General features: G+C 43.1%; 1 protein-coding gene and 1 long non-coding RNA gene across 12 annotated transcripts in view; both read left to right on the top strand.

Annotated features, from left to right (window-relative positions):
• Positions 1-20,173, top strand: part of LOC124145805 (arylsulfatase B-like) — a 49,934-nt gene that overhangs the window by 14,476 nt on the left and 15,285 nt on the right. Inside the window, exons 2-7 of the mRNA XM_046515731.2 lie at positions 4,336-4,411; positions 7,202-7,894; positions 10,951-11,062; positions 11,931-11,982; positions 17,011-17,114; positions 17,780-17,889. Of these exons, the coding sequence (XP_046371687.2) occupies positions 7,786-7,894; positions 10,951-11,062; positions 11,931-11,982; positions 17,011-17,114; positions 17,780-17,889 (487 nt within the window). The 5' untranslated portion in view covers positions 4,336-4,411; positions 7,202-7,785. The remainder of the gene's footprint in view (positions 1-4,335; positions 4,412-7,201; positions 7,895-10,950; positions 11,063-11,930; positions 11,983-17,010; positions 17,115-17,779; positions 17,890-20,173) is intronic.
• LOC124145807 lies at positions 12,714-16,700 on the top strand. 11 transcript variants are annotated; one of them, XR_007218807.1, is made up of 7 exons: positions 12,714-13,624; positions 13,678-13,797; positions 13,858-13,910; positions 14,790-15,135; positions 15,849-16,088; positions 16,149-16,568; positions 16,650-16,700. It is a non-coding gene; the product is annotated as an uncharacterized LOC124145807 (long non-coding RNA). The 11 variants fall into 11 exon arrangements; XR_007218814.1 differs by having other exon boundaries at positions 13,685-13,797; XR_007218811.1 differs by having other exon boundaries at positions 12,714-13,511; positions 13,572-13,797.

The raw sequence follows: 20,173 nt of genomic DNA on the forward strand, positions 1-20,173 counted from the left end.
TTCGAACTTAAGGTAATTGAATTGGAAATATACTCAACAGCAAAAGTTCCTGTGACACCAATATTTTAGTGTATTTTTCAAACAAGCAAAGTTTGGTTTTCAGTATTGTAGTACATGTATGGAATCAAGTCACAAAAACGCAACTGCATTCCATGCAAAAGTTGACTTTTATGCAAGCCCCCATGCATTTCACTATCCAAGAATGGGTATAAAAACATGTTAACGGGATTCCATATGCATTGTTTAGCATCGTGCTGACAACAACCACTCAGAAAAACAACAGAATTACTCAATTATTCAACATTACGAAATGCCACGCCTGTCCGAAAATGAGCGTCTGCGAGCCATTGGTATGCTTGAGCAGGATCGAGTCAACGTGATGTTGCAAGACAATTTAACGTCCACAGAAACGCCATTTGGTGTTTATGGCAACGTTGGCAACAGACGAATGCAGTCAGAGACCATCCTCGGAGTGGCAGGCCATGCCTAACCAATAATCGACAAGACAACTGGATTCGAACAACACACCTACGAAATCGATTCCAGCCAGCAACAGTGACTGCAAGAAGAATCCCTGGCCTTCAACAAATATCTTCACAAACCGTACGTCGCCGCCTCAGATGTGCAGGGATTGTCGCCAGAAGACCCGCCAGACGTCCCATTTTGACAGGAAACCACGTCTACAGTGGTGCAGACAGCGTCTACGCTTGACGGCCATGCAATGGGGACAAGTTCTATTCACTGACGAGTCTCGTTTTCACCTCAGCCACAGCGATGGACGGATTCGAGTGTACCGACGTCGAGGTTTAACGTTACGTCAATCATTGTGTCATGGAAGAAGATCGGTTCGGGGGCGGCAGCGTAATGGTATTGGATGGGATTACAGCAAGACAGAGGACCCGTTTGATAGTGGTAGAGAGAAATCTCAATGGACAGCACTTCCGCGACGAGGTCATCGGCCCTGTTGTTCTACCGTTTTTGCGTCGTCAAGGCCCAGGCATTACCTTTCAACATGACAACGCCCGGCCTCATATTGCTCGACTTGTTCAGGATTCTCTTCAACAAAACGTATATATTAGTGTAGAGGTTGTCTCTGACATACGTATATATTAGTGTAGTGGCTGTCTCTGACACACGTATATATTAATGTAGTGGCTGTCTCTGACACACGTATATATTAATGTAGTGGCTGTCTCTGACATACGTATATATTGATGTAGTGGCTGTCTCTGACATACGTATATATTAATGTAGTGTCTGTCTCTGACATACTTATATATCAATGTAGTGGCTGTCTCTGACATACGTATATGCTGATGTAGTGGCTGTCTCTGACATACGTATATGCTCTGACATACGTACATATTAAACTGGAGGATGTCTCTGACACACGTATATATTGAACTGGAGGACATACGTATATATTAAGGTAGTGGCTGTCTATGGCATACTTATATATCAATGTAGTGGCTGTCTCTGACATACGTATATATTGATGTAGTGGCTGTCTCTGACATACGTATATATTGATGTAGTGGCTGTCTCTGACATACGTATATATTGATGTAGTGGCTGTCTCTGACATACGTATATATTAATGTAGTGGCTGTCTCTGACACACGTATATATTAATGTAGAGGCTGTCTCTGACATACGTACATATTAAACTGGAGGATGTCTCTGACACACGTATATATTGAACTGGAGGAGATACGTATATATTAATGTAGTGGCTGTCTCTGACATACGTATATATAAATGTAGTGGCTGTCCCTGACATACGTATATATTGATGTAGTGGCTGTCTCTGACATACGTATATATTAATGTAGTGGCTGTCTCTGACACACGTATATATTAATGTAGAGGCTGTCTCTGACATACGTACATATTAAACTGGAGGATGTCTCTGACACACGTATATATTGAACTGGAGGAGATACGTATATATTAATGTAGTGGCTGTCTCTGACATACGTATATATTAATGTAGTGGCTGTCTCTGACATACGTATATATTAATGTAGTGGCTGTCTCTGACACACGTATATATTAACGTAGTGGCTGTCTCTGACATACGTATATATTAATGTAGTGGCTGTCTCTGACATACGTATATGCTGATGTATTGGCTGTATCTGACATACGTATATATTAATGTAGTGGCTGTCTCTGACATACGTATATATTAATGTAGTGGCTGTCTCTGACATACGTATATGCTGATGTATTTGCTGTCTCTGACATACGTATATATTAATGTAGTGGCTGTCTCTGACACACGTATATGCTGATGTAGAGGATGTCTCTGACATACGTATATATTAATGTAGAGGATGTCTCTGACATACGTATATGCTGATGTAGTGGCTGTCTCTGACATACGTATATGCTGATGTAGTGGCTGTCTCTGACATACGTATATATTAATGTAGTGGCTGTCTCTGACATACGTATATGCTGATGTAGTGGCTGTCTCTGACATAGGTATATGCTGATGTATTGGCTGTCTCTGACACACGTATATATTAATGTAGTGGCTGTCTCTGACATACGTATATGCTGATGTAGTGGCTGTCTCTGACATACGTATATATTGATGTAGTGGCTGTCTCTGACATACGTTTATATTAATGTAGTGGCTGTCTCTGACACACGTATATATTAATGTAGAGGCTGTCTCTGACATACGTACATATTAAACTGGAGGATGTCTCTGACACACGTATATATTGAACTGGAGGAGATAGGTATATATTAATGTAGTGGCTGTCTCTGACACACGTATATATTAATGTAGTGGCTGTCTCTGACATACGTATATATTAATGTAGTGGCTGTCTCTGACATACGTATATGCTGATGTAGTGGCTGTCTCTGACATACGTATATGCTGATGTAGTGGCTGTCTCTGACACACGTATATATTAATGTAGTGGCTGTCTCTGACATACGTATATGCTAATGTAGAGGCTGTCTCTGACACACGTATGTATTAATGTAGTGGCTGTCTCTGACATACGTATATGCTGATGTAGAGGCTGTCTCTGACATACGTATATGCTGATGTAGTGGCTGTCTCTGACATACGTATATGCTGATGTAGTGGCTGTCTCTGACATACGTATATGCTGATGTAGAGGCTGTCTCTGACATACGTATATGCTGATGTAGTGGCTGTCTCTGACACACGTATATATTAATGTAGTGGCTGTCTCTGACATACGTATATGCTGATGTAGAGGCTGTCTCTGACATACGTATATATTAATGTAGAGGATGTCTCTGACATACGTATATGCTGATGTAGTGGCTGTCTCTGACATACGTATATATTAAACTAGAGAGTGTCTCCGACATACGTATAAATTAAACTAGAGGTTGTCTCTGACATACATATATATTAAACTGGAGTCAGTCTCGGACATACGTTTATTATATTAATTGGGGTAAGCTTATCTGCTACGGCAACTGCGTGAGAATATCGCGGCTAAATGTTGTGGAAAAGAAACAAACAAACAAACGACCATGCGTTCAAATGATCAAACTTACTCCCATATGTTCGGCTCTCGTCGACGTCGTTGATCGTTGCCAATACATTTTGAATCGTTTATTTATAGGCATTTGTTTCAATATTGATGACAATGGCTAAACATAACATTCACTCACTGATACAATAAGACCACATACGCACCTGAAGGTTTAACCATCATGTTGTAAGTTTGCCCTATGGCTTGTGTGTGTTGTCAGAAAAATGTCTTGTTTGCATAGTGGAAAGTTTGTCGTCGTGGTATGACTAAAATGTCACCGTGTTTGAGGAAGGTGGAGTTCTACAAAAGTGGTGGTAACTGAGGTCGCAGATGGGTTGAGTTGACCTCCCTTTATGGACCAAAACACCAACAAACAACATTAAGAGACCATCCAGTTGGAACAAACAATAACCATTCCAGTATTTGAGTTCCATTCGTTTCCCTACATGTACTCGTGAGAGCATGAGAGAACAAGTGGAAGTTGGATGGATTTTTGCATGCAAACATGTGTACGGTGGAGCACTCTGAAGACGACATTGGTCCGATACTTTACCATTAGACCTAGGATCATATTTCCGCTAACGTGTCTTTGTAGAGCTGAACCCTGATATAGATTCGTACAACGATTGTTGAAGACTTGATTAACACACTTACTGTGCAGGAATTGAATGCACACACAGGCTTTTCACGTTTTTTCCTTTCTCAAATCTTACTGTTAATCTTTACTTGTAGCAGAGGCTCATTATTTTATTTAAACAAACATATTTGTTTTTGAATGGCCTGATTACCTAGTTATGTTTTACAGGTTGTTTAACCAGACATACTGTGGATTATCTCATGAAGGGAAATCAAAGCCACAAGATGAGAGGATGATATTCGTGGTACGTACATCGTAATAATTGACCAATCACAATCTTCGTTTTATATGGTCCATGTTGAGAGACTGAGATTCGGCTTCATTACCAAGGGTAAATAGTTGTCCCGCCGGAACCATATGCTGACTTAAGACTGATTAAGGTCTCTAGACTGACCAGGGGCAAGGGTGGCACAGTCGTCTCATACCCCGTTCACATGCACCTCTATACATATGTGTCATTTGCAAACGTGCTAAATATACATACGTGAGTCCAATGGTCATGTGAATGCGTTTACTCATTCGCTGTTCACTGTGCAGTGTTGCGTCCCTTAGACGTGCCTGAATCCTATGAGCGTGGGTTCGAATCCTGGTTAGCCCTGATTATGTGTATAGGTTCGTCAGCGCCATATCCGTGCTCCAGGGTTTCCCCAAAGTGGTAAACGTCTAAGACTTATATTTTCCCAAAAGGCAAGCTGACACGCGGTGATAATACGGAAATGCTGTTCTTAACCGCGTTAACCCAAACTCCCTCACTCACTCTAGACTGACTGAGTACGGGTACACTGACATGCACAGCAACATCATGCACTCAACACTTTGCTATTTCAACATGTTATTTGCATGGCTACAAATTCCCAATCATTAATCGAAAACTCACTTCAGTACAATTTCACTCTTAGCCGCCGTTTCATCACTCCAGCAACGCACTCTCCTACCCAGAGACATTGTACGTCTGCCACAGACCAGCGCCATGTAACAGTCCATTCAAGATATTGCATATGTTTTTAATGTTTCATTTTTGACGAGTATACGCATCTAGATAAACATATGGCATAAAATGTTTAACTTTCATTGAGAAAATATCCTAAAACGTGAAAAAATATTTCCATTTGCGTACAGAGAACCAGCGATACGGTCTCTTTGATGTATAATATACATTTTCATGCACCTCACTATCGCAGTTGTAGTAGCATCTCTATATATTTATGCAAAACAATGTAATGAGCACCGAAAGGCTTGGATTAGGGCATTTCTTCTGATTTCAGGCATAAGCGCGTTTGTTTACAAACAAAAGAGAAAAGTCCGGTCACGTGATATGCAAATTAGCCCGTGGCAGTGGCGTGATACTGAGTCATCACTGCGCATGAGTGGTACAGCAATGGTTATTATCATCTACAGACACGTGATCAGTATGGAGCGTAGCATGAACGTAGTACAGATGTCCGCACACATTAAGTGTACACAGGACAATGTACTCAATTCAGATGAGTGTGGCGTTAAACAACAAACAAACAAAGATTCCAATAATATGAGTCGCCAGTTTTAATATCTTGTGGAATGGAATGTGACTGAATGTTCCTATGGACTCAATTTTTGAACTCGTGTTCTAAACCAGTGGTTGATAGCACGAGCAACGGACCAAACTGGCGGGGTCCGCCACTAGCAATCAGCCGCCCAATCCTCAAAAGGCATAAAACTCCCATAAAAGGGTCAATTAAGTTTCGCAAAATAAAGCAAATAGTCTGCAGACTTTCTGTGGATTTCTTGCGAAAAAACGTAAAAGTAAAAGACTTTTCTGCTGTGTATGTGAATCTTGCTAATTTAGTACAATACAAGAAAATAAACACATGCGTGTGTACAATCAAAACGAGATAGCGTTTTGTATCTTTATCTAACATATTTTTATCTACGACAAAATGTTGATTCATTCTAGGTATTAAAGGCAAAATAACGGCGAAAATTATAGGAATCGATCACTGAATATCAGCAAATACTTGTAATGTACGACATTATGGGAAATATCGCTCCCTCCCTCTATCGCTGTATCGCTCTATCGTTTTCTCGTTCTATGGCTTTCTCACTTTACGGCTTTCTTGCTCTATCGCTTTCTCTCATGACAGATTATCCATAGTCATATGAAAGAATCGTGTGTTCTTAAACTTCTTTTGAATAGTATAAATCTAGATTTTAAATTTATTTTTTTAGAGAGTATTACCACGAGCTTACGATAAAACAATCAGTTAATTTTTACGAAGAATCCAGAATGACCTACTCCTGCACAGCTACTATAATAATATGTTATAAGTGTTACAAGTGAATAGTGAGAAACGTTCAACATTCCCTTAATGGGTATAATTTGAAATGTAAATGGAAAAAAATCTCAGCTCTCTTTTATGAGAAAAACCCCTTCAGTCCTCAACAGCATGACCCCCTCCTCCACACCTCGCCACTATATCCCTATATTAAATGGTCAGCCTCTTAATGATACTTAGACGTTTAACAATTCATTACTATTGTTTTATCGTATAGAAACACATGACACGTGCGACCCCTATAGTGTCCAAGAGGGGATATTGCTTCACCGCGAGAACGCGATAACACGAGACGAAAAAGCGATATCGCTTTTATCGCTTTCTGGCGGCCGTAATTGATAGTAATATGTCACTAGGCCCGCAGCAGCCTACAATAGAGTCAGGAACTAACTATAGTCTTTGTTCCCATTGTTCCGAGGGTTAACTCGTTTGGGTAATTCTATATGGGGTATGCCGCATGCCAATTTGTATCCATGTACTGCGCTACTTAAACTTATGTTTTGGCTATGGGCCTTTGAACAAACTTTTTTTTCTTGCTATACGCAATGGCGGTTAAGCGATTCTAGACATATACATGTCATGGTTACATGGAAATTAGCCATTGGAGTTAAATGTTTATTCAGACAAAGGTTGTCCTCATTCGGTCGCTGTGACAATAAACATGTTTTATGACAATCAATATAAGTATACTAAACTTGAGATGTTGTCGTTTGTTTTTGCAGGTTTTAGCACCATTCAAGTCATATGATGGCAGGGACACGCGTGGGTACACCTTGCACTCCTAAGTTGAATAGAACTTGGGTGCTCAGCGTGACAAACCACTGCACAACGCTTTAACGCCTGCGCGAATCTGCATCAATATAACAACGCTATTCGCATGTGCCAGGTTAACTGATTAACATCAATCCAGAGTTTCGGTGTTTCACCTAGTATCATCACTATTTGATAGTGATTCATTAACACATGCTCTTAAAAAAGTCGAAATCGCACAGTCGACTGTGCTTTAGCAGAGATTTCTGTTGTATATGGAACGGATTTTGTGGCTTTTATTCAAGTTGGTGCGTTTCGCTCCAGACGTTAAAGGTTGTGGGTGCTGGATGTACACAGTTTACAGCAGTATGTTCACAGTTTTTGAACCCATTCCTTTTGTGTCAGTCCTGCTGTTAACTCGACACGTCGGTTTTATCTTACAATACCCTAACTATCCCTGACTCACTGGGGCATACACATATAACAGCCTGCAGCGAGGAGACACTTCACAACGTAACCCACGTCGCTGTCTGTCACGACTCCCTCACACTCGCAGATGACAAGCATGGCGGCGGTCAGGTGTGTGTGTGTACTCCTGTTTATAATAGCGACAAGCAAGGCGGCCACTTCGCCACACATCGTCTTCATCGCTGCTGATGACTTAGGTAAGACCACAGGAAATGTGATTAAAATCATCCCCAGCTATATATAATTACAACATACCAACAGTTATTTACGTATATATTTTGTCATCATATCCCAATTACATGGATCGATGCTCATGATATCAATCACCGGATTGTCTGGTTCAGACTCGATTATTTACAGACCGCCGTCGCATAGCTGAAATATTGCTGAGTGCAGCGTTAAACATCAAACAAACGAATATATAAGTGATATATTAATGCCATGGTAGAGTTGCTGAACAGTTCAGTCATGACACTATACCTGTCCAGCTATACAGATATCCGCGAAGGGGGTAACTAACCGAAGCAATCTGAATTTTATTACTGCCAAACACTCCTCTCACATTAAATATACGTTTGTTTGTGAATCTGGTGTTGATAACATGTGGTTGTTTGTGTGTCATTGTGTCCCGATTGCCTGGTGCGTTGCTTGTTGTAGTCATATAGAATACTAAACGAGTTCAACTTCAACTTAGACTAACGACTGTCGTTGCGCTACAATACAATCCCAATGTGGAACGGGGCCTTGCACCTCAAAGTTTACAATCACGTTACAATACCCGATGACGTAATTTGTGAAATTTTGTTGCAAGATCCATCGGCAAAACAATGCCATGTGACGTCAGCCTAGCAACAAGGTTGCTGGGGTCATCGAGTGTGCATAAGCTCCTCTCAGTGATCTATCATCTCCACACGCAATGTCTTTGAATAAGCCAAGGGATGTTGAGAGCTTTCAATATTTGTTCATGAAACGTGTTCCGAGAGTACACAAGCACGCGTTTTGGTATTACGCAATGTGTAATACAGCTGTATGTTTATTAAACGGGTGATCTCTTCACGGGCATGTAATAAAAGCCCTGGCTTGCTTGGCCCAGACACAATAACAGGCCGCCGTCATATAGCTGAATAATGCTGAGTGCGGCATAAAGCAACATTCTCCCATCCATTGGGTCATCGGGATTTTCTCGTTTCTGGTTCCTACACAGATCTTGAACCTGTTAAAGGCAAGCGTAATAACACTTATACTGACCTTGATATGAGCGGGTGCATGTACTCAGGTTATAACCCCTCCTGTGACACTTCAACGTGTTGCTAGTCACATGACTACCGCTAAGGGTACATTCACGCGACGGCCGTTTTGTATGTACAGCACGATGTGTCAAGAACAGATTTTCTTGAACACCCTTTACATGAAGTCGCTATTTGTGATGGTGACATCAATAGATACATAAATCAAAACAAATACAAACTCATTGTTGGAGCAATAACAGCTATATATAACATGCACGGGTATAACATTATGTATCATGCCATTAGACTGTAGCGGTACATCCTAACTCCCTCACATTGGGCTGTATTAAGTAACATTACATTATTGATATTATTGATCTACTGATAGAAATGAACAAGGAGACACTAAATTATAGACACAGTGAAATGATATGCTGTCATGGATTTCCCAGCCTTGTGTATCAAATACGCGTTGGATACAATGCACACAAACATATCAACATTTTGATTCCGACATGTATTGAATTTATATGCGCGCTATTTCAAATGTACTAACAGTAAGGCTTATTTCCCTATATATTGATATATATATATATATATATATATATATATATATATATATATATCAATATATATATATCAATCAATATATATATATATATATATAATAAAATAATAAAGTCCACGTTAGTCCGTCATCTTCTTTATATCAGTTTCATACATAGTACTTTCGCTGTCTCATGACAGCTCTTCAGTGTAACGGACAATGACATATAATGACGTCATGCATATGATGACGTCATAAATTACAACTGTGACGTCACAATGTATTTACACACTTCAGCGACGACACCAAGTAATTTAACAATTGTAGGGAGACTTTTGAATTAAATATACAGTATTTGTAAAGTAACAGTGCAACATTTACGATTGAAATGACAAATCTATTAATACATTCTAGAGTTCAACTTTGGTTTCATCAATTGGATAAACATTTGTTCTTTTTCCAGTCTCAGCTGCTTGTTACAATATATAAAATGTATACAATTTATAAAACGGAAAAATAGTAAATTTCCCGTTTCCGCAATCATCAATGTGTTTGCTGACACCTAAGCATCGAACATTAGGGTCTCTAATCTGCTGTTTGTGTACAGTGACTCTATCTTACATTTACCTCATTTTTGTATATATATATATATATATATATATATATATATATATATATATATATATATATATATATATGTAACGATTGACGTATTTTTTTCGGTTCATTGAGGTATGAATCGAAAAACCGATGTGCAAACTATGTGAATCTGCGTATCATACCTCAATTAACCGAACACATACGCAGTCAATGCTTAAAAATAAATTCGACAACGAAAACATGTTTTATCTACATTAGTTCAACAAGAAACAGTTATATACATATCAAAGCAGACAAAAATGACGGGGTTGATAAACATTCCAGGTGTAGGAATTCATACTGTTGCATGAAATAATCAGGTGATTGTTTAATTTATGCACATAACTTGACACGCCTACAAAATCAGTAGCCAATCAACGGAGAGTAAGATAAAACAAATTGTTCATACTGTCGACTGTCTCGAGCCGGGACAAATATGTCCGGGAGAAATGGGGGATGGGGCACGGGTGGCCTAGTCGTCTAAAGCGCCGCGATTCGCTGTGCAGAGTTGCGTCCCTTGGGCACGCCAGAAACCTATGATTGTGGGTTCGAATCCCGGTTCGCCCAAATTATGTTTCTAGGTTTGTCAGCACCATACCCGTGCTCGTGGGTTTCACCGAAGTGGTAAACGTCTTAGACCTGCATCACTTCGGGCTTTCCTCCCACATTAAGCTGACACGCCGTGATATAACTGGAATACTGTTAAAAGCGGCGTTAAACCCAACTTACTCACTCACTCGCCTCGATTATGTTTCTAGGTTTGTCAGCCCCATATACCCGTGCTCTTGGGTTTCACCAAAGTGGTAAAACCAACTCACTCACTCACTTTCTCCGTCAGGATGGAATGACGTAGGCTGGCACAATCCCCAGATGATAACTCCAAACCTTGACAAATTGGCAAAGGCTGGCGTAATCCTGAACAGTTCCTATGTTGCGCCCCTCTGTACACCGTGAGTACATCTGTTAACTTTAGTACACCTGTGTGAATCATGAATATACTTAGTGAGTACATCTGTTAACTTTTGTACACATAGGCGTATCCTGTGCGTATACCGCGGGACATCGCTTTACTTTAGGTCACTTGTCTGCATCCTGTGTGTATACCACGAGCACATCGCCTTACTTGAGTTCACGTGTCTGCATCCTGTGTGTATACCGCGGGCACATCGCTTTACTTTAGTTCACTTGTCTGCATTCTGTGTGTACATCGCGGGCACATCGCTTTACTTTAGTTCACTTGTCTGCATTCTGTGTGTACACCGCGGGAACATCGCTTTACTTTAGTTCACTTGTCTGCATTCTGTGTGTATACCGCGGGCACATCGCTTTACTTTAGTTCACTTGTCTGCATTCTGTGTGTACACCGCGGGAACATCGCTTTACTTTAGTTCACTTGTCTGCATTCTGTGTGTACACCGCGGGCACATCGCTTTACTTTAGTTCACTTGTCTGCATTCTGTGTGTACACCGCGGGAACATCGCTTTACTTTAGTTCACTTGTCTGCATTCTGTGTGTACACCGCGGGCACATCGCTTTACTTTAGGCCACGTGTCTGCATCCTGTGTGTACACCGCGGGAACATCGCTTTACTTGAGTTCACGTATCTTGCCTTGATTTTAAGGGACGGGAATATAGGACGAGTGTGAATATCATGTATATCTGAACATATCTGATTCATTTCGAGAACACCTCGAGTTCACGAGTCCATCTGTGTTTTCAACTCAAAAACGCCTAATCCACTCATAGTGGGTATGGTTATACCACGACAAAGGACATATATACTATCTTGTTGGCATTCTTTACTTTGACCGTTGCAGGTCTCGGAGCTCCTTCATGACGGGGATGTATGCTTACCACACCGGCCTGCAGGTGGGTGGAACACTGGTCACTAGCCCCAACACATACACAGCACTTACAGCCCAACCCCACGCTAATCTAGGACACCAGACACCAGGTCCAAAACATACACAACACTTAAAGCCCCCTATCTAGGACACCAGCCACCAGGTCCAACACATTCACAACACTTACAGCCAACAATCTAGGACAGCAGACATCAGGTGCGACACATACACAACACTTAAAGCCCCCTATCTAGGACAACAGCCACCAGGTTCGACACTTACACAATACTTACAGCCAACAATCTAGGACAGCAGACATCAGGTGCGACACATACACAACACTTAAAGCCCCCTATCTAGGACACCAGCCACCAGGTCCAACACATTCACAACACTTACAGCCAACAATCTAGGACAGCAGACATCAGGTGCGACACATACACAACACTTAAAGCCCCCTATCTAGGACACCAGCCACCAGGTCCAACACATTCACAACACTTACAGCCAACAATCTAGGACAGCAGACATCAGGTGCGACACATACACAACACTTAAAGCCCCCTATCTAGGACAACAGCCACCAGGTTCGACACTTACACAATACTTAAAGCCCCCTATCTTTGACATCAGACACCAGCGCCCACTTGCACAAAGCGATCTTAGTGCTAAGATGATCGTAACTCCCATACTTTAACATAGGCTTACAATAGCCGTAGCGCTAAGATCGCTTTGTGCAAGTGGGCCCAGGTCCGACACATCACAACCCTAACAACTACCCATCTAGGACACCAAACACCAGGTCCGTCACATAAACAACACTTACAGCCACCCATCTAGAACACCAGACACCAGACACCAGGTCCGACACATAACTAACACTTACAGCCACCCATCTAGAACCCCAGACACCAGGTCCGACACATAACTAACACTTACAGCCACCCATCTAGAACACCAGACACCAGGTCCGACACATAACTAACACTTACAGCCACCCATCTAGAACACCAGACACCAGGTCCGACACATAACTAACACTTACAGCCACCCATCTAGAACACCAGACACCACACACCAGGTCCGACACATAACTAACACTTACAGCCACCCATCTAGAACACCAGACACCACACACCAGGTCCGACACATAACTAACACTTACAGCCACCCATCTAGAACACCAGACACCACACACCAGGTCCGACACATAACTAACACTTACAGCCACCCATCTAGAACACCAGACACCACACACCAGGTCCGACACATAACTAACACTTACAGCCACCCATCTAGAACACCAGACACCACACACCAGGTCCGACACATAACTAACACTTACAGCCACCCATCTAGAACACCAGACACCACACACCAGGTCCGACACATAACTAACACTTACAGCCACCCATCTAGAACACCAGACACCAGACACCAGGTCCGACACATAACTAACACTTACAGCCACCCATCTAGAACACCAGACACCACACACCAGGTCCGACACATAACTAACACTTACAGCCACCCATCTAGAACACCAGACACCAGGTCCGACACATAACTAACACTTACAACCACCCATCTAGAACACCAGACACCACACACCAGGTCCGACACATAACTAACACTTACAGCCACCCATCTAGAACACCAGACACCAGGTCCGACACATAACTAACACTTACAACCACCCATCTAGAACACCAGACACCAGACACCAGGTCCGACACATAACTAACACTTACAGCCACCCATCTAGAACACCAGACACCACACACCAGGTCCGACACATAACTAACACTTACAGCCACCCATCTAGAACACCAGACACCAGGTCCGACACATAACTAACACTTACAACCACCCATCTAGAACACCAGACACCACACACCAGGTCCGACACATAACTAACACTTACAGCCACCCATCTAGAACACCAGACACCAGGTCCGACACATAACTAACACTTACAACCACCCATCTAGAACACCAGACACCAGACACCAGGTCCGACACATAACTAACACTTACAGCCACCCATCTAGAACACCAGACACCACACACCAGGTCCGACACATAACTAACACTTACAGCCACCCATCTAGAACCCCAGCCACCAGACACCAGGTCCGTCACATAACTAACACTTACAGCCACCCATCTAGAACCCCAGCCACCAGACACCAGGTCCGTCACATAACTAACACTTACAGCCACCCATCTAGAACCCCAGCCACCAGACACCAGGTCCGTCACATAACTAACACTTACAGCCACCCATCTAGAACACCAGACACCAGACACCAGGTGCGACACATAACTAACACTTACAGCCACCCATCTAGAACACCAGACACCAGACACCAGGTCCGTCACATAACTAACACTTACAGCCACCCATCTAGAACCCCAGCCACCAGACACCAGGTCCGTCACATAACTAACACTTACAGCCACCCATCTAGAACACCAGACACCAGACACCAGGTGCGACACATAACTAACACTTACAGCCACCCATCTAGAACCCCAGCCACCAGACACCAGGTCCGTCACATAACTAACACTTACAGCCACCCATCTAGAACCCCAGCCACCACACACCAGGTCCGACACATAACTAACACTTACAGCCACCCATCTAGAACCCCAGCCACCAGGTCCGACACATAACTAACACTTACAGCCACCCATCTAGAACCCCAGCCACCAGACACCAGGTCCGTCACATAACTAACACTTACAGCCACCCATCTAGAACCCCAGCCACCACACACCAGGTCCGACACATAACTAACACTTACAGCCACCCATCTAGAACCCCAGACACCAGGTCCGACACATAACTAACACTTACAGCCACCCATCTAGAACCCCAGCCACCAGACACCAGGTCCGTCACATAACTAACACTTACAGCCACCCATCTAGAACCCCAGCCACCACACACCAGGTCCGACACATAACTAACACTTACAGCCACCCATCTAGAACCCCAGACACCAGGTCCGACACATAACTAACACTTACAGCCACCCATCTAGAACCCCAGCCACCACACACCAGGTGCGACACATAACTAACACTTACAGCCACCCATCTAGAACACCAGACACCAGGTCCGACACATAACTAACACTTACAGCCACCCATCTAGAACACCAGACACCAGGTCCGACACATAACTAACACTTACAGCCACCCATCTAGAACACCAGACACCAGCCACCAGGTCCGACACATAACTAACACTTACAGCCACCCATCTAGAACACCAGACACCAGCCACCAGGTCCGACACATAACTAACACTTACAACCACCCATCTAGAACACCAGACACCAGACACCAGGTCCGACACATAACTAACACTTACAGCCACCCATCTAGAACACCAGACACCAGCCACCAGGTCCGACACATAACTAACACTTACAGCCACCCATCTAGAACACCAGACACCAGCCACCAGGTCCGACACATAACTAACACTTACAACCACCCATCTAGAACACCAGACACCAGACACCAGGTCCGACACATAACTAACACTTACAGCCACCCATCTAGAACACCAGACACCAGCCACCAGGTCCGACACATAACTAACACTTACAACCACCCATCTAGAACACCAGACACCAGACACCAGGTCCGACACATAACTAACACTTACAGCCACCCATCTAGAACACCAGACACCAGCCACCAGGTCCGACACATAACTAACACTTACAACCACCCATCTAGAACACCAGACACCAGCCACCAGGTCCGACACATAACTAACACTTACAGCCACCCATCTAGAACACCAGACACCAGACACCAGGTCCGACACATAACTAACACTTACAGCCACCCATCTAGAACACCAGACACCAGACACCAGGTGCGACACATGCACAACACTTACAGCCACCCATCTAGAACACCAGACACCAGACACCAGGTGCGACACATGCACAACACTTACAGCCACCCATCTAGAACACCAGACACCAGACACCAGGTGCGACACATGCACAACACTTACAGCCACCCATCTAGAACACCAGACACCAGACACCAGGTCCGACACATAACTAACACTTACAGCCACCCATCTAGAACACCAGACACCAGGTCCGTCACATAACTAACACTTACAGCCACCCATCTAGAACACCAGACACCAGACACCAGACACCAGGTCCGACACATGCACAACACTTACAGCCACCCATCTAGAACACCAGACACCAGACACCAGGTGCGACACATGCACAACACTTACAGCCACCCATCTAGAACACCAGACACCAGACACCAGGTGCGACACATGCACAACACTTACAGCCACCCATCTAGAACACCAGACACCAGACACCAGGTGCGACACATGCACAACACTTACAGCCACCCATCTAGAACACCAGACACCAGACACCAGGTGCGACACATGCACAACACTTACAGCCACCCATCTAGAACACCAGACACCAGACACCAGGTGCGACACATGCACAACACTTACAGCCACCCATCTAGAACACCAGACACCAGACACCAGGTCCGACACATAACTAACACTTACAGCCACCCATCTAGAACACCAGACACCAGGTCCGTCACATAACTAACACTTACAGCCACCCATCTAGAACACCAGACACCAGACACCAGACACCAGACACCAGACACCAGACACCAGGTCCGACACATGCACAACACTTACAGCCACCCATCTACTACTGCTGGAATAGTTCCAAACATTTTTGACTCATTTATACACATCTGTTAAAACGAATCGCACGGCAACGCAGGGGTGGATTTGTCAGAAAGAATGTTTATGGTTACAGGTGAAAGAAAGAGGTATGAAATCTGCGATACCGACAATTTAAGTTAATCCTCATTGTAGTTGAACAGTCCTTGTCCACATACAGTGGAACTGCATTCGTTGTTGCAGTGTGTGACCAGGCTCTCCTCAATGCGGACAGCTGTGGTAGAAAAACTGATCATGCTGAAGAGATAGTTATTCACGGAATGAGTGAAAATCTTGTTGCAGCACATGGTAATCCAGCCTGAGTCCCCCGCCTACCTGCCCGCTAACTTCACCACGCTCCCCCAGAAGCTCAAGGATCAGGGCTACAGCACACACATGATAGGGAAGTATGTGCATTAGACAGTTAGTTGTTTCGCTCGGGGCACGGGTGGTTGCTGTCCCTTATGGCGCACCAGCACCTGCCAATCATTGATTGTTTGGTTTACATCTTTGTTCATCATGGGCTAGGTTGGTTCTGAAAATTCCTCTGTGAACTTTCTTAATAAATATTTTCGTGAACTTTTCCAAAATCTACGGTATCACCATGAATATAAATCAGAGTAAGAGCTATAGTAAATATATTTCATTTATTATTATTATTTTTTTTTTTTTTCATTTGCCATGTATGTTAAAGGTGGTTTGTTTTGTTACATTTGACTTCATTTGAACGAGGACGCCATGGGATTTATGTGTAGTGTATTTGTTCGAATTGACTTGCCTTTTCGCGTGTTTGTGATGGGTGTGGACGGCGGGGCAGGATACGCTCACATTTTGGCGAACACCTGGTTTCATCACTATTTGATAGTGATTCATAAACACATGTTCATGATATAGTCGGAATCGTAGAGAAAGAAAGGCTCTGCGTTTGGCAGGTATTTCTTATAAATGTGGAAAGGGTTTTGTCAAATTGAGGATTTTGGACTCTCCTAACAAATTCAACCCATAGAAAGAAATGCTTTTCTAACCACGTTTAACGTTTAACCAATTCATGTTTTGTTTCATAACGATACAGATGGCACCTGGGGTTTTGTAACTGGAACTACACCCCCACCTTCCGCGGCTTCGACAGCTTCCTGGGCTACTACAACGGTGCTGAAGACTACTACACAAAAAAAATTCGAGGTGAAAAGACTGCGAAGAATTAAAAGTTTAAACATCTGTTTCTCTCCCCCAAGTGGACGAATGAGTGATTGACACAATGTTTGCTGCATTTCGTGACATCGCGGTGACAGAGCATAGTGGTGACATAGCATAGTGGTGACATAGCATAGTGGTGACAAAGCATTGTGGTGACATAGCATAGGGATGACACAGCATAGTTGTGACATAGCATAGCGGTGACATAGCATAGTGGTGACATAGCATAGCGATGACATAGCATAGTGGTGACATAGCATAGTGGTGACATAGCATAGTGATGACATAGCATAGTTGTGACAGAGCATAGTGATGACATAGCATAGCGGTGACATAGCATAGTGATGACATAGCATAGTGGTGACATAGCATAGTGGTGACATAGCATAGTGATGACATAGCATAGTGGTGACATATCACAGTGATGACATAGCATAGTGATGACATAGCATAGTGATGATATAGCATAGTGGTGACATAGCATAGTGGTGACATAGCATAGTGGTGACATAGCATAGTGATGACATAGCATAGTGATGACATAGCATAGTGATGACGTAGCATAGTGATGACAAAGCATAGTGGTGAGATAGCATAGTGGTGACATTGCATAGTGGTGACATAGCAAAGTGATGACATAGCACAATGGTGATATAGCATAGTGGTGACATAGCAAATTGGTGACATAGCATAGTGGTGACATAGCATAGTGAAGACATAGCATAGTGATGACATAGCATAGTGGTGACATAGCATAGTGGTGACATAGCACAGTGGTGACATAGCACAGTGGTGACATAGCATAGTGGTGACATAGCACAGTGGTAACATAGCACAGTGGTGACATAGCATAGTGGTGACATAGCACAGTGGTGACATAGCATAGTGGTGACATAGCATAGTGGTGACATAGCACAGTGATGACATAGCATAGTGATGAAAAAGCATAGTGGTGACATAGCATAGGGGTGACATACCATAGTGATGACATAGCATAGTGGTGACATAGCATAGTGGTTATATAGCATAGTGATAATATAGCATAGTGGTGACATAGCATAGTGGTGTCATAGCATAGTGGTGACATACCATAGTGATGACATAGCATAGTGGTGATATAGCATAGTGGTGACATAGCATAGTGGTGACATAGCATAGTGGTGACATAGCATAGTGGTGACATAGCATAGTGGTGACATAGCACAGTGGTGCCATAGCATAGTGATGACATAGCATAGTGATGACATAGCATAGTGGTGACAAAGCACAGTGGTGACATAGCATAGTGGTGACAAAGCATAGTGGTGACATAGCATAGCGGTGACATAGCATAGTGGTGACATAGCATAGTGATGACATAGCAAAGTGATGACATAGCATAGTGTTGACATGGCATAGTGGTGACATGGAATAGTGGTGACATAGCATAGTGATGATATAGCATAGTGGTGACATAGCATAGTGGCGATATAGCATAGTGATGACATAGCATAGTGGTGACATAGCATTGTGGTGACATAGAAAAGTGATGACATAGCATAGTGGTGACATGGCATAGTGGTGACATGGAATAGTGGTGACATAGCATAGTGATGATATAGCATAGTGGTGACATAGCATAGTGATGACATAGCATAGTGGTGACATGGCATTGTGGTGACATGGAATAGTGGTGACATAGCATAGTGATGATATAGCATAGTGGTGACATAGCAAAGTGATGACATAGCATAGTGGTACCATAGCATAGTGTTGACATAGCAAAGTGGTGACATAGCATAGTGGTGTCATAGCATAGTGATGACATAGCATAGTGATGACATAGCATAGTGGTGACATAGCATAGTGATGACATAGCATAGTGGTGCCATAGCATAGTGTTGACATAGCAAAGTGGTGACATAGCATAGTGGTGTCATAGCATAGTGATGACATAGCATAGTGATGACATAGCATAGTGGTGACAAAGCATAGTGGTGACATAGCATAGTGGTGACATAGCATAGTGGTGACATAGCATAGTGATGACATAGCATAGTGGTGACAAAGCATAGTGGTGACATAGCACAGTGGTGACATAGCATAGTGGTGACATAGCATAGTGATGACATAGCATAGTGGTGACATAGCACAGTGGTGACATAGCATATTGGTGACAAAGCATAGTGGTGACATAGCATAGCGGTGACATAGCACAGTGGTGACATAGCATAGTGATGACATAGCATAGTGGTGACATAGCATAGTGATGACATAACATAGTTGTGAC

This window comes from Haliotis rufescens, unplaced genomic scaffold (assembly GCF_023055435.1).
Source record: "Haliotis rufescens isolate VD_foot unplaced genomic scaffold, xgHalRufe1.0.p SCAF_6, whole genome shotgun sequence".
Lineage (NCBI taxonomy): Eukaryota > Metazoa > Mollusca > Gastropoda > Lepetellida > Haliotidae > Haliotis > Haliotis rufescens.